At 42.5% G+C, this 14491-nt stretch overlaps 3 protein-coding genes and 1 long non-coding RNA gene across 4 annotated transcripts; 3 read left to right on the forward strand and 1 right to left on the reverse strand.

Moving 5' to 3' along the window:
* Window positions 1–1988: 1988 nt before the first annotated feature.
* On the forward strand, window positions 1989–2846 carry LOC147518146 (uncharacterized). Its single transcript, XM_086593839.1, has one exon. It carries the CDS (start codon window positions 1989–1991, stop codon window positions 2844–2846), a length of 858 nt encoding a protein of 285 aa, XP_086449965.1.
* A 2632-nt stretch (window positions 2847–5478) lies between these two features.
* Window positions 5479–6168, forward strand: LOC147518147 (uncharacterized). The gene has a single exon (XM_086593840.1). It carries the CDS (start codon window positions 5479–5481, stop codon window positions 6166–6168), a length of 690 nt encoding a protein of 229 aa, XP_086449966.1.
* Window positions 6169–7444: 1276 nt separating this feature from the next.
* LOC147518148 (uncharacterized) lies at window positions 7445–9709 on the reverse strand. The gene is made up of 3 exons (XM_086593841.1): window positions 9154–9709; window positions 7950–8064; window positions 7445–7863 (listed from the first exon to the last, which is right to left on the reverse strand). The coding sequence occupies exons 1-3, from the start codon at window positions 9568–9570 to the stop codon at window positions 7445–7447; spliced, it is 951 nt and encodes a 316-aa protein (XP_086449967.1). The 5' UTR covers window positions 9571–9709.
* A 1827-nt stretch (window positions 9710–11536) lies between these two features.
* Window positions 11537–14141, forward strand: LOC147518149 (uncharacterized). Its single transcript, XR_015211717.1, has 2 exons — window positions 11537–11994; window positions 12115–14141. It is a non-coding gene; the product is annotated as an uncharacterized LOC147518149 (long non-coding RNA).
* Window positions 14142–14491: the final 350 nt, after the last annotated feature.

The following is a 14491-nucleotide window of genomic DNA, read 5'->3' on the forward strand; positions in this document are numbered from 1 at the left end:
TTTTTACATATTTGTCCTAGTTTAACCCAGAAATGACCGGTGTTGAGCCCACTGGCTTTATTGTAGCCTTTTTGAGCTTCAAATGGGCTAAGAGAGAAGACTTCAAGTTCAAGCACTATTATGTACAACGTTTCATGCTAAAATGCAGGTTTTGCTAGAATTTTATCGTTAACTCTAGAAACCTGTGAAAGCACGAAAATAAATTTAATTTACATTTATTAAACACATAATCAACAAATATGCAGTGTATGTGAGGGGTTTATAACACAGTTTTGGGTGTTTATCAGTACCCCTTTCTGTAATTGTTATTTTCTAGCCGCCATAATGGTTTGGTTTCTCTTGTCTGCAATGTAATTTTTTATAGCTATCTGGTGAGCTGTATGTGAGGCCATCTGATTGTCTCTGATTTTCTGAATTCCACCTAGCACTGGGAATTTTATGCACTGATGATAAGTGGAGATGACTGCTTTCATGACTGTTTCTGTTGTGTGTAGTCCGATTGTTGTTGTGAGGAGGACTGTTACGGACCGAATCGGGATGATTGGGCCCAAAGGTTCGGAACAGCCCATGGGCTGATGGGTCATCGCGGACTGGGGTAGGCAGCAAGCCTAGGGCAGAAATGGAGGAAGAGCACAAAAGGTGAGGACAGGTGCGCGAAGTCAGAGAAGACACGTGGGTTTATCAGAACCGAGGGATGGAAAGAAGATGAAGGGTAGAGCGCAGACTAGGGGAGGAAGGAAGTATAAAGAAAGGGGGGAACCCTAAAGAGAGAGAGAGAAAAGAAAAAAAGGAGAGGGGAAGTCTAAGAAAAGTATTAGGTCACAACAATTGGCGCCGTCTGTGGGGAATGAACTGACGACCACACCGGTTAAAAACTGCAGTTCTAGGAGAAGAGATGGTACCATCGAAAAGAAAAGCGAGAGCGGAGATAGAAATGGAGGTCGGGGAAGCAAATGGTATAGGAGTGGTCAACCAAGTAGAGGAGGTAGGAGGAGAAACAGATCTGACGGCGGTGGAGAGAATGAGAGAGATGGAGGTAGAGATGGGTAGGCTGAGGGAAGAGAATGAAAAGTTTAGAAGAGAGAGGGAAGCGAAAGAAACAAGAAGAGAGGAAAACATCATAGAAGATGAGTCTGATAAAGAAAGCTCAGATGGGGAACCTGTGCAGCCGTTAGATGGAATAGAGAAGGGAGTAGAGCTAGATCCACAAATGGAAGGCGGTGGAATAGCAGATGGAGTCACATTACAGCAAGTTCAACACATGTTTGAAAGGGAAAGGGAAGTCGTCCGACTAGTGCAGCAGGAGAGCAGAGGAACGGCAAACCAGGTAATAGTGGTGCTCAGTCACAACCCGTTGGCGGCGGTGGTGAGGTCAACGGAGGTACCAAGGTGGTTCACACAACCCAGATTCGATAGATTTGATGGAAAGGGAGACCAGGTGCATTACATACAACATTTTCGCCAACAGTTAGCTTTATGGCAAGAGGATAATTTTAATGGTTTATGGTGTATGCTTTTTCTGGCGAGTTTGAAAGATGGAGCTTCCAATTGGTTTTATCGGTTGCCAACTGGAAGTATAGAGAAGTTCAGTGAACTAGAAAAGGCATTCGTCACTCATTACATTCATCAAAAGAAAAGAGTGGTAGTCGTGTCCGCGCTGTTTAATGTGAAACAAGAAGACGGAGAATCATTAAGGAAGTTTGTGTCCAGGTTCAACGCGGAGGCCATGAAAGTGGAAAATTTAGATGAGAAAACTACAGTGATAGCTTTTAGGAATGGAGTTCGCCAAGGAAGTAAAGTACACATGTCCATAGTAAAAAATGAAGAGGTGATATCTAACTTGGCGGAACTGTATCTTAGATTGGAGAAGTATATAAGGTGTGAGGACTATATACCACGGTCTACTAAAAAAAGGTGGAAAAGGGGTCAATACAGTGGAGAAAGATGATGAAAGGAGAGGCAAAGTGGACTACAAGGGAAAGGGGTACATGGCGGAACGGCCTAGGGAAAGAGAACGGAGGGAAGAAAGGGTCATAAAACCATATCAGGAAAAGATATATACACGGTTGAACAAGCCTTTGGAGGAAATCTTTAGGGTTATAAGAGATCGACAGGATTACATACCACTACAGAATTACCCAGAGGAGAGGGCGGACAAGCCTTATTGCCAGCATCATCAGTTACGGAACCACGGCACCAACGAATGTTATGCTTTGAGGTGGTTGGTGCAGAAGATGATTGATGAAGGTCACTTGAGGGAGTTTGTTGGGGACAACAGAGAAGAGGGTAGGATACCTGAAGATTGCAGAATTATGGGAACTATCAATGTCATTTATAGTGGTGAAGTACCGAATCGGAATGGTCAAAGGGACAAGGTAAGGCGGACAGTTCAGTTACAGCAGGTGTACGAGGTAAACTTGATGCCAATAGCTATACCGCAGAGTCCGACCGGCTACAACAACATAGCGTTCGCGGAGGAGGATAGAGAGAGGGTCAACCTTCCTCATGATGATGCATTGGTGGTAACTCTGGTAGTAGGTAACTATCTTACTAAAAGAATTTTAATTGATTGTGGTAGTTCAGTAGATTTATTGTTCCGTTCTGCCCTAGATGAAATGCATATAGAGACATCGGCCTTGAAACCAGCTAGAAATAATTTGTTTGGTTTTAATGGGAGTATGACTGAACCCATAGGAGAAATAAAATTGCCCGTATCTGCAGGCCCAGTCACAGTAATGACCACGTTCATGGTAGTGGACTCCGCATCCCAGTATAATATGATTTTGGGACGCAAATGGATTCATGCGATGAAAGCCGTCCCATCCACTTATTATCGGTCGTCGTAGGTTTCCTTCCGTCAAATGGGACGATGAGATCGGGGAGATCAGTTTTGTGGCCTGATCAAGTCATTTTGCCACAGTAAAAGATATGTTGAAAGGAAGTGCACGATCGGAAGGTCCGAAACACCCAAGGAAAGCATAACAATTACAGATAGGTCTGTCCGCGGACACACCTATACCGTGGACAGAGTCCAAGACAATGGAAGAGGTAGAAATGGTTAACTTGGGAGAAACGGAGAAGGAGAAACTAACGGGTGTAGGATCGTTGTTACCAGAGACATGGAAAAAAGAGCTGATAGAATTTTTGAGCAGGAACAAGGATATGTTTGCTTGGTCTGTGGAGGAGATATCCGGAATAGACCCAGAGATTGCATGTCATCGGTTGAACATGAATGAAGATGCAAGGCCAGTGAAACAGAGGCCACGAAGTGTGCACCCACAGTATGAAGATAGTATCAAAGAAGAGATTGGAAAATTACTAAGGGCAGGAATCATAAAAGACAATGTGTACCCCACTTGGCTCTCCAATATTGTGGCAGTACCAAAGAAGAATGGCAAGGTGCGCATGGGCGTGGACTTCACAGATGTTAACAGAGAATGCCCAAAAGACAGTTATCCGATGCACAAGGTGAACGAGCTGGTGGACCAAACAGCCAGGTTCAAAATAGTCTCATTTCTTAACGCTTCCATGGGCTAAAACCAAGTGGAGATGTATGAACCAGATCAGATTAAGACCGGATTTGTCGTTAATGGAGGGACTTATTGTTATACTCGGATGCCCTTTGGTCTTAAGAATGCAGGTGCAACATTTCAGAGGTTGCGGAAAAAAATGTTCGCGGACAAGATAAGAAAAAGGATGGAAGTTTACATCGACGATATGGTAGAAAAAAGCATGACGGAGGAAGAACACATGAAAGGTCTGGAGGAAACTTTTGGGATATTAAGGAAGCACAAAATGAATTTGAATCCGGAAAAATGCACATTTGGGGTGTCGTCTGGGAAATGTTTGGGCTATATAGTTACTCAGAGGGGAATCGAAGCCAATCCAGAACAGATTAGATCTTCGGACAATATGCCATCACCGCGGACTAAGAAAGATGTGCAGGTATTGGCGGGAAGAATAACAGCGTTGAACAGATTCATTTTAAAATCGTCTGACAAATGCAAGCCTTTGTATCAGTTGCTTAAGAAGACGACTAACTTCGAATGGACAGAGGAATGTGAACGAGCCTTCCAAGAACTCAAGAAGTATATGGGACAAGCACCAATACTTTGGAGGCCATGCCCAGGTGAAAAGCTCTATTTATACCTCGCGGTGTCAGAATTTGCAATCAGCTCTGTGTTGGTTCGTCTAGAGAACGGAGTAGAGTATCCGGTATACTTTCAAAGTAAAACATTGTTAGATGCAGAGACAAGATACAGTAGGATAGAGAAATTTTCTCTGGCGCTAGTATTCTCTGCACTAAAACTAAAACCTTATTTTGAATCTCATTCATTTATTGTCATGACTAATTTGCCTTTAAAGCAGGTTCTAAAAGCAGAAAAATCAGGGAGAATGCTCAAGTGGGCTGCTTTGTTGGGTCCATATGAGATAGAATACCAAGCTCGGACCGCGGAGAAAGCTTAAGCAGTGGCAGAATTTCTAGCAGAATTCCCTGCGGAGGATCCAACATGAGGTGCGGACATGGAAATCGAAGCTAAAGCCATGGAGGCCACGGACGAAAACGACCCGTGGAATAACAAGAATGGTTGGAGGGTATTCACAGACCGATCATCCGCTGATACTGGGAGTGGGGTTGGCGTGGTGCTGGTTACTCTAGAGAACACAAGGTTAGAACTTTCTATGAAACTTGGATTCAATGCATCTAACAATGAAACAGAATACGAGGCGATAGCGGATTGAGTTGGCGAGAGAGGCGGAGTCACAGAGTTAACAGTCTATACAGATTCGAATTTGGTAGTTTGCCAAGTCAATGGAGGATTCACAGCTAGATGTCCGAGGATGGTTAAATATTTACATGAGTTGAACATGGCGGCAGCCGAGGTTCCAAATCAATCAAGTTTGTGCATTTGAACAGAGGAGAGAACGGATTAATACGATACCGGCTTATGTTGCAACAATGATAGAAGGGACGAAGGCGAACAATTAATGTTCAATACAGAAACATCCGAGAACCCGCAGAAGTGGCAAACAATGATACAGATGATGTAGAGCCTAAGGACTGGTCGAGGAAATGAAAGGCTTCTTGGAAGGAAGAGAAATAGAAGACCGTGAAAGAAAAAAAAGGAGACTGAAACAAACCGCTAGGAGATACACTATGGTGGATGGGGATTTGTATAGAAAGAATTCGAGGACCGTTGCTGCGATGCCTAAACCCAAAGCAAGCCAACGGTTTTGGCGGAGTTTCACGGAAGAGAGTGTGGTAGTCACTCCGCAGGAAGAACCACCGCGCATCATCTTTTAAGTCAAGGGTACTATTGGCCACATATGAAAAGAGATTCTACGACATACTCCCAGAAGTGCGTCAAGTGTCAGATGCATGCAAAACTAATCTTCACTCCAGCGGAGCCTCTACATAACATTTTCAGTCCGTGGCCTTTTGCAATGTGGGGGATGGATGTTGTCGGACCAATGACTATGGCACCAGGGAAAAGGCGTTTCATGTTGGTCGCCACTGACTATTTTACAAAATGGGTTGAAGCGGTGGCCCTACAACAAGTTAAGGAGCAGCATGTGATAAAGTTTTTATGGGAAAACATTGTGTGCAAATTCGGCCTACCATATAAGGTTATAGCTGATAATGGTAGCCAGTTCCGCGGATCTAACGTAAAAGCTTTTCTTCAATCTTACAGAATCAAACAAGGTTTTTCAACACCCGGAAACCCAGAAGGTAATGGACAACCAGAAGCTTCTAACAAATGTATCTTGGACAATTTGAAATGCAAATTGGAAGATAGGAAAGGACAATGGGCAGACGACCTGTATAGTGTACTCTGGGTGTATAGGACAACACCGCGGAGTTCAACTGAGGAATCATCGTTCGTGCTATCATATGGTATGGAGGCAGTTATACCACCTGAAATGATCGCCTCAACCACCAAATTGAAAGCAATGGAGTCAGGTCTTAATGAAGCTATCATTCGAAAAGATCTAGTGTTGGCTGAAGAAGTCAGGGCGGTAGCTCGAATGAAATTGATAAACTATCATAGAAGGATCCAGAAAAGATACAACAAACACACAAGGGAACGAAAGTTCATAGCAAGGGACATGGTGCTGCGAAGAGTAATGGGAAACACCAAGGAGTCGAAGGATGGGAAGTTAGGATAGAATTGGGAGGGGTCGTACCTCGTCATTGGTATAGGTCCTAATGGAACTTACAAGCTGAAGTATCCCAATGGACCAGAGATAGACAAATTGTGGAACATAAGGTTATTAAAAAAGTTTTATATGTAATGGATGGTAGATGGTAAAAGTATATATATATATATATATATATATATATATATATATATATATATATATATATAGGATGTTAAATCTTGATTATCGGAAAGGTGTTATGGTGTATTGCAAAGGAGATATAAGAAAAATGATATTAGGGTATTGTAAATCGGTTATCAGAACTGGGGCAGATATTAGTTGTCCCGGACTCGGTGTGGCAGACCAGTCCAAAACACAACTGGGGCAAATATTAGTTGCCTCAGACTCGGTATGGCAAACCAGTCCAAAACGAAACTGGGGCAGATATTAGTTGTCTCGGACACGGTGTGGCAAACCAATCCAAAACAAAACTAGGGCAAATATTAGTTGTCCCGGACATGGTGTGGCAAACCAGTCCAAAACAAAACTGGGGCAGATATTAGTTGTCCCGGACACGGTATGACATATGGCATACATCCTAAAAACGTAAACGAGGGAAGATATTAGTTGTCCCCGCAAAGGTATGGTAAACCGTCCAAAACACAACCAAAGGTATTAGTTGTCCCTGGACTCGGCATTGGTGTAAGAATATAAACAAATAGTACGAGTCCATGAAGAGTTGGAATGCAAAATGGGTTAAAGGGATAGTTTTGCAATGTATGTGTAAAAGAAGCACGAAAGGGATAGATATAACGTTAAAGTCATAAAATGAATATGAATCACTTAAAACGTAACGTGTTCACGGTATGAATTCCGTTGTATTTTCTTTAGCTCTAATCTCTAATAACTACGTCTTAATCAGATTCACTTGGATACAAGAACATCCGAAGTGTTAGGTGCATCGAAGGGGCTTCACGATGAGCATAATATTAAGCAAAGCAAGAAATAACAAATTTTAGGTGACATAGTTTTTGCCAATTTCATACATATAGAAACCACACAAAAACTAGGGGGCATAGTGGGGAAACAAGTATAGGCAAACAAGAGACTTAGACATTTAAAGATGTTCAAAAGTGGAAACTTAAACAGGCAAAAGAGACCGGCGTGCCTGGAATACCAGGAAGTACACGATGGCCAAAATTAGACAATCTAAGTGGAATTCAAAATTCAAAATAAGCATCACAGACAAGAGTCAGCTTCGCATGTCTCCATCACGGACAATAGTCAGATGCGGATGTCTCCATCACAAACAATGGTCAGCTTCGCATGCCTCCATCACGGACAAGGGGTCATCTTCACATGCCTCCATCACGGACAAGGGTTCCTGGACAGTATTGACTGCGGTCAAAGGTTCGGGAACAATATCTATCGCGGTAGACAAGTCCACAAGTACGTTATCAGACGTCTCTTGAGGAATCACGAAAGGGTTAGGAGGAAGTTCGGTAACAACAAGGGATGGCGGAGTGGAATCCATAGGAGAGGGTCTTGGTGCTAGGACTGACTTTTTCGGACATGTTAATTCTTTGCGGACCTGCTTAACTGCTAAAGCAGTGTGCTCCTTAGCTTCTTTCCAGTACTCTTCGCAGACACGAGTAATTTCCTTAGAATACAGCTTCTGAAGTTCAACCTCTCTATCTTTTAGGCACTTCTTCAAGGCTTTATCTTGAGACTTCAAAAGATTTTCCTTCTCAGTCGTAGGGTCTCGATCTCGAGTCGAGCAACGTCCCTTTCAACAAGGAGCTGATTACATTTGGCGCGAAGGCCAGACTTACCATCAGCACCGTAGAGTTCTGCTTTCATCCTTCGACCCTGGCTAGCGTAGAGGTTGAAAGCATGAACAAGGTGGAGAGAATCCAGAGATGCCTGCAGGCAAATTTAACATAAGTAGCAAGCAGAACCATGCGAATGTATAATGAAATGAAAGAGGTCAGAACCGACGATAGCCTAGTTATCACTTGTACCAATGACAGACGAAGGATAGGTACCAAAACAAAGCCGTTTGTACTCTACGGCGTAGACCTGACAGCAAGGGAGTTTATATGTAAAGCATGAGGAATTACTTGTGTCACCAGCTAGAAAAAATCATAAAAAGCTTACGAAATTTTACATGTTATCTTAGGATAGTGACAAGAAGGGTATTCAGGTATTAAATACCATACAGTAAGGCTTCACTTTACAGAAAAACCAAATTGCTTCTTGGACATTCAAAACGAGGTAGCTTCAAAGCAATCTCACTTGAGAAGGTAGTTTCAAAGCAATCTTACTTGAGAAGTGTCAAAACAAGGAAGTTTCAATGTTATTATTCTGATTATTTGTCCTGTAAAACTTTGAGGAAAAACACTTTTAGAACAGCAACTCGGGCACTTTTTTCACATTAGGAAAGACGACGGTGCACGAATCACAAGCTCAAAATCTTAACAAAGAAACACTACAGAATTTCAGCACTGCCAAATGGCGCAGAGGCTAGTCAAAGAAAATACCATCCAACAATCGCAGATGTGTTTGTGTTTGCTGTGGTAAGATTCTTTCACTTAAAAGACAGTTCCATGTATACCTTAATGTCAGTGACGCCCAATACAAACTTTAACCATCACCAGATCACTGACCACATCCGATTGAGTTCACCCAAGATTGAATCTCATCTCATCCATCTACGAAATTGTTTTTTTTTCACTAGTTTCAGTAATCCAAGTGTATGCATTATGAGAGGTGTTCAAACATTTGGGGCGTAACCGGATTATTGGAATTTCACCTCATATTATTGAGAGATCAGATCCTGTTATAGACGAGGCTTCATGAACCCTCCCAAACTAATTCTAGCGTACAGGGATTCGGGAAATGCAATAATCTAATCTATCCATCGTGGTGAGAAGTTAAGAAAATTGAATTAATCTCGTAATAAAACTAGAATAATATGCAACTAACCAACCAGAAATATAAAAGGATACTTACACGTTCTAGGCTTTGATAGAGAGAAGTGCAGTGGTCCGCAATGAGACCATCAGTGGCATAAGCCAAATCAGCTGGGATGTGAGCCCCGTGAAACATAGCGGAAGCTACATCAGGGTCCTGTAAAGCTGAATCTGCAGAAGTAAGAGGATGAGTAAGCAGCTTGACAGAAGAAAGAGGATGGGCATCACTGACAACTTTAGCCCTATAGCCACCACGGTTATTTGTAGAGTCTTTCTCTTTTTCACAAAGCCGAAGGGGAGACGTGCTTCTGCGAGAAGAATCCAATAGAGCCAAAGAGGAGCTAGCTTCAGTTCGAGGCCTTTTAGCCAAATTTGGGGCCGCGACGACCCCTTGATCATCACTATCTGAGTCATGGTTAACACTGGGGAAAAGCTTAGGAGCTGGGGCAAACTTCATGGTCTTAGTCGGAGACAGGTGTGGATCTATGGCTGGGTGTTCTTCCCACTCACGTAGCGCCGCAAAACTCTGAACAACAGGGGGTTCACTGTCCGATAAAACAGTGGGAGAACATGAAACACTATCCACTATTCTTTTCTTGCGGGGTGGAGCTTGATGGCTCTTAATTGTATGCTCAGCGGGACCTCACACCGAAGCGGCAGACCGAATGGAAGACGGTAGGGGTGCTTGTGCTCCCTAATGCAATATAGATTATCGTCCGGAGAGAATAGGATATCCCAGATCCGCGACAAATCGAGAAATGGATATCGAAAGTACTCCCTAGATCTCTTACGCTGTTGAAGCAACGAAGATATCCCACCGGTCCGCCTTTGGAGTCTCAAGCATTACCACCTCGTGAATCAAGAACAACAAACTAAGACATGGGTAAACTATCAATAATAAAGGGAGTATAGCTACAACTCACCCCCAAAACGGAATTTGGAATAATTCAAAAGAACACGAGGTTCAGCTTCTACGGACTTCCAGTTGCCAGACAAATATAAAGGAAATAATTCCCAGTCCTTATCAGAGCCAGGGAGATCTATAATAAACGACTTCCTACCAGAACGAGAGCAGAAATAATGATAGCCGATGCCCTTAGCTTTGGTGGTTCTCTTCAGGTAGTAATTTGAAGATAGGTCGCGACAACTAATTTTTGTAAAATTATGTTTGTTGTAAAATCGGCGCCGAACAAGACTCTCGAAGTTTGCGATCCCCTTGACTAGGGATATACGATAGAAAAATTGCACACTTCGCGTCTAGGTCGGTTAAAGGAAAGCGCAAAGCCGCCACGATTTGGCTAATCAGAAGCTACCGCCCCCTTTGAAAAAGGGGCTAAGTCGCGGAAATTGAGTTAACTTTGGCACAAACTCGACTCCAACATTGTCGTGGATTTCAAATCTTTGCGAATGACCTCGAGGTCGGTCGCCTAAGAGTGGCACCGGGGTTCGAGGGACCGACCGCTCGCTGGATGGATTTGATCGCGAGAGGGAATGGGGTGAAAGATTTGCCATGAACTAGTTAATTGATAGCCCTATTGACTATAAAAGGATAAAAATGAGATGGCGGCTGACCACTACAAAGCCCAACACTAAAAAGACGGCTGCTGGGGATGGAGAATGAGGTTTTGGAGAGAGAGATTTTGACAAAAACGAAATAGATAAAGCAAAATTAAAACAATGAAAAGAATAAAAAGGAGTAAGATGAGCTGATCTAACCTTGAAGCAACTAAAAAAGCTTGAAGAACTTCATTCCCAAGCCGACAAACAAAGATAGTTCACCAAATGGTGATAGGGGTGGAAAAAGGTCAGAGGTTGAGGAGACTTAATGTAGTTTGATATGGGAGAAAGAATGAAGAGAGAAACAAGGTTAGAGTGAAGAAGTAATGGAGGTGGCTCGGGTCCTAGAGGTTTTTCAAAAACAACCTAAGAAAAATCGACACTTGGCTTTATAGTACAAAGAGAGTCAATGGGTGGAAGAGCATTTTGGTGTTCTTGGCATCGCAGCCCAGCATGGTTCACGCTCCCAAGAAGGGGCAACTGTTACGGACCGAATCGGGATGATTGGGCCCAAAGGTTCGGAGCCCATGGGCTGATGGGTCATCGCGATTTGGGGTAGGCAAAGCAGCCTAGGGGCGAAAAAGGAGGAAGAGCAAAAAGGTGAGGACAGTCTTGTAGTCGGAGAGAAGACACGTGGGTTTATCAGAACCGAGGGATGGAAAGAAGATGAAGGGTAGAGCGCAGACTAGGGGAGGAAGGAAGTATAAAGAAAGAGGGAACCCTAAAGAGAGAGAAAAGAAAAAAAAGGAGAGGGGAAGTCTAAGAAAAGTATTAGGTCACAACAAAGGACAACATCGTAATGTGGGTGATAGACACTGTAATTGTCATTTTATGTAAAGCACAATGGAGGCCGTTCAATTGTTTCCACATTGATGTCGTCTATAAAGTCCATACTGTTGAATTTGTAGACTATATCTAGGTATTTTAACTTTTCTCGTTACACAACTTTTTCCTTAAAATTAGTCATAAATTGACCATAGCCGATATTTAATTATTGGTTATCTTTTTTCCTTTGCCCGCTACAAATTCTGAGATTTTGTTTTCTTCTACGAGCCTCTAGATTGTTGTCTTCATCAGGTTGTAGTCATCTGTTGTGTGGCCGGAATCGTCATGGAATTTGCAGCGGAGTGACTTGTCTCTAATATCTTTTGTCTTTTCTGAAGCGTTCTTGGTTTGTACAAAAGATTTGTACTTTTGATTTTCTCATAGATTTCAAAGAATTTCATCGTCAGCAGAGTGAACTCTTTGGGGTCCGTTAGAGCGGAACCACTGGGTGGTTTGTTGCTTCAAGAAGGTGTTGGCTTTCTGTCCTGGTTCCTGTCAGGTTTTTTTTCTTCACTGTTTAAGTTTTGTTGTTGTTCCCTCTTGCTAATTATATCTTCGTTGATTCTGCAAGAATCATTTGTCTTATTTAATTCTTACGCATTCTTCGACTCTACTGTAGAGGTCCTCCTGATTTCTGGGTTGGTTCCGCATGAGGGAATTATAGAGTCCATTCCGATGATACGATTGCATTTTTGCATGCTTGTGTAACGGAAAGGTCTGATGGTTGCTCTGTTGCGGCCGACACCTTTTTAAACCTTGCGCAGAATACTCTATGTGTTTCGTCTGCTTTCTTCGCTAAGTTGTATAGTGTCTTGAGTTTCTTTTTCTCTTATCAGCGATTTGTACTTCCTGATGAACCGAGTTGACATTTGTTCGAAGGTACTGATCCAATGCTCCGAAAGTTTATAAAACCATTCACTTGCACCTCCTTCCAAGGTTGAGGTGAAGATCAAGCACTGGAGATCTTTATATACTACATACATAATCATCTAGGGAGGATTTTGAAGAGATGTAAATAAGAACATCCTTCAATTTCGTCATAGAATTCAAGATCAGGTCTCTTGATCGGAGCCTTTTGGATGCTCGTAGTGGATTGTGTGGAACTAGTGGTATAGCCTTTGAGCCTCTGATGGCTAGTTCTTCGCACATGTTCTAGCTGTAAGAGGAGCTTTGTTTCAGCAACTGCTCGAGTCTTAGGTTATTCAGAGTAACGTGCCCAGGCAGTATGGGGACGTTATATAGGTTTGGAGGTGGGTTATAATTATTGTTGTTCTGACTGTTGTTGTTACCACTATAATTCTGGTTCTTCCAGTGATTGTCGGGAGTTATGGATTGTCTGTTACGGTAATTGTTGTGTCGTTGTCTCCTATGTGGTGGAGTGTTTGAGTTTTGTCCCCCATAGCTGCCTAACGATCCCGGAGGTGATGGTGAATGTCTATGGCTCTGTTTAGCTCGGTAAAGCTACCTGACGATCCCGAAGGAGATGGTGGATGTTATTGTTCTTACCCCTTGGCCTATTCCGGAGGAGAAGGATGGTGGTTTCTCCTTCCTGATTGGGAGTTTTCACGTTGGTTGTGAGGAGATGCAGAACGTCTGTGGTTCTGATCTGTTCAGTGTTGTTCTCCTATGGGTCTGATGCGGTCCCAAACAATATTGTGAGATGCGTTGCAGTAGCTTTCATGTGTTCTCGATGAATGGTGTGAATATGATACTCTAGGGCATTTTTCAATTTTGTTTTGCAAGCACTGGTTTTTCTGTTCAGATTATTGGAGTAGTTGGTCTGTAGCATCTGGATTTGTTTGGTCTGTGTTGTTGGTTGGCTATTGGTTGTTGGCTGCAGTAATTAGCTTGTTGGTTGTTTTGTTGTTGCTGACAATGTTAAGGTATTGATGGTCGGCCTTTACATCGGGTTATCAGGTATTAGGGTTTTGGTTTTCCCTTGTGTTTGATTGTGTTGATGGCCCTATGATAGGTCCATTGTTCTGTTACTGAGGGGATTGAATATTTTGTTGGATCTGTTCTTGCATCGCTGCCCTTCTTGCAGTATGATTTCCATTTGGGCTGCATTATCTTTGTTGGAAAGAAAGTGACTCTAAGTCGTGTTGTGGTGGTCAAGAACTAGAGATGACACCAATTTGTTTAGGGTAAATCTGCCTAAACTAATAAGAAGTATGAAGGAAGAGATGGTTGAGATGGTTGAGATGGGATCGGTGCCATGTGTTGGTAAGTCTAGACTTGGAATCGGGTTGTTCCAAGCGTGAGTATGCAGTTAATAGGGGCTGGACTTGTTCGTTATTGTATCTGAGCCATTCAGTTTTGATAGAGCTGAGCCATTTGGACTTGGTCGTGATTTAATCAACTAGGTTCGATTTATGCCCATTACAGTTAGGGCCCATGGGCCCACATGGTAATATGTATGTACCGGTTGGGGGCCTACGAAGGAGGGTCCTTAATCAAACACAGACAATGTAGACTTCCCAGAAGTCATATGAATTTCTCGTTAAGCTTGTGTGGCATCATTAAGAATTTGAGATGAACTTCCTATATGACAACTTCCAATGAGGCCATTAGTTGAAGAAATTATATTCCGTCGACACACTTCTGAAGCCAACTTGGTTATTAAAATTAAGTATATTGCCCGTGTCATTCTCATATTGGAGGTGAAGAATGTCTGATTTTATGAACTTGTTGCAGGTTATAAATAGGCTTAGTATTTGAACATTTTGATGAAAGAATGAGATAAAATGATAAATAACAGTATGGTGAAGGGCAAAAACGTCAGTATGGGTGTCAATAGAAGGATATGATTGCCATATAAATCACAATGCATTTTTACTATAGCTCAAGGTGGAATTTCTAAAAATACTGAATATTACAGACTCCAATTACAACAATATATTTTTAGTAATACTTGTTTGTTGCCTGTTCAAAAATTTGTTTTCTACATAACACCATTTCATAGTCGTTTTGCTACATAACACCATGTCTTTGCTACA

Source organism: Coptis chinensis, chromosome 2 (assembly GCF_015680905.1).
Source record: "Coptis chinensis isolate HL-2020 chromosome 2, ASM1568090v1, whole genome shotgun sequence".
NCBI lineage: Eukaryota > Viridiplantae > Streptophyta > Magnoliopsida > Ranunculales > Ranunculaceae > Coptis > Coptis chinensis.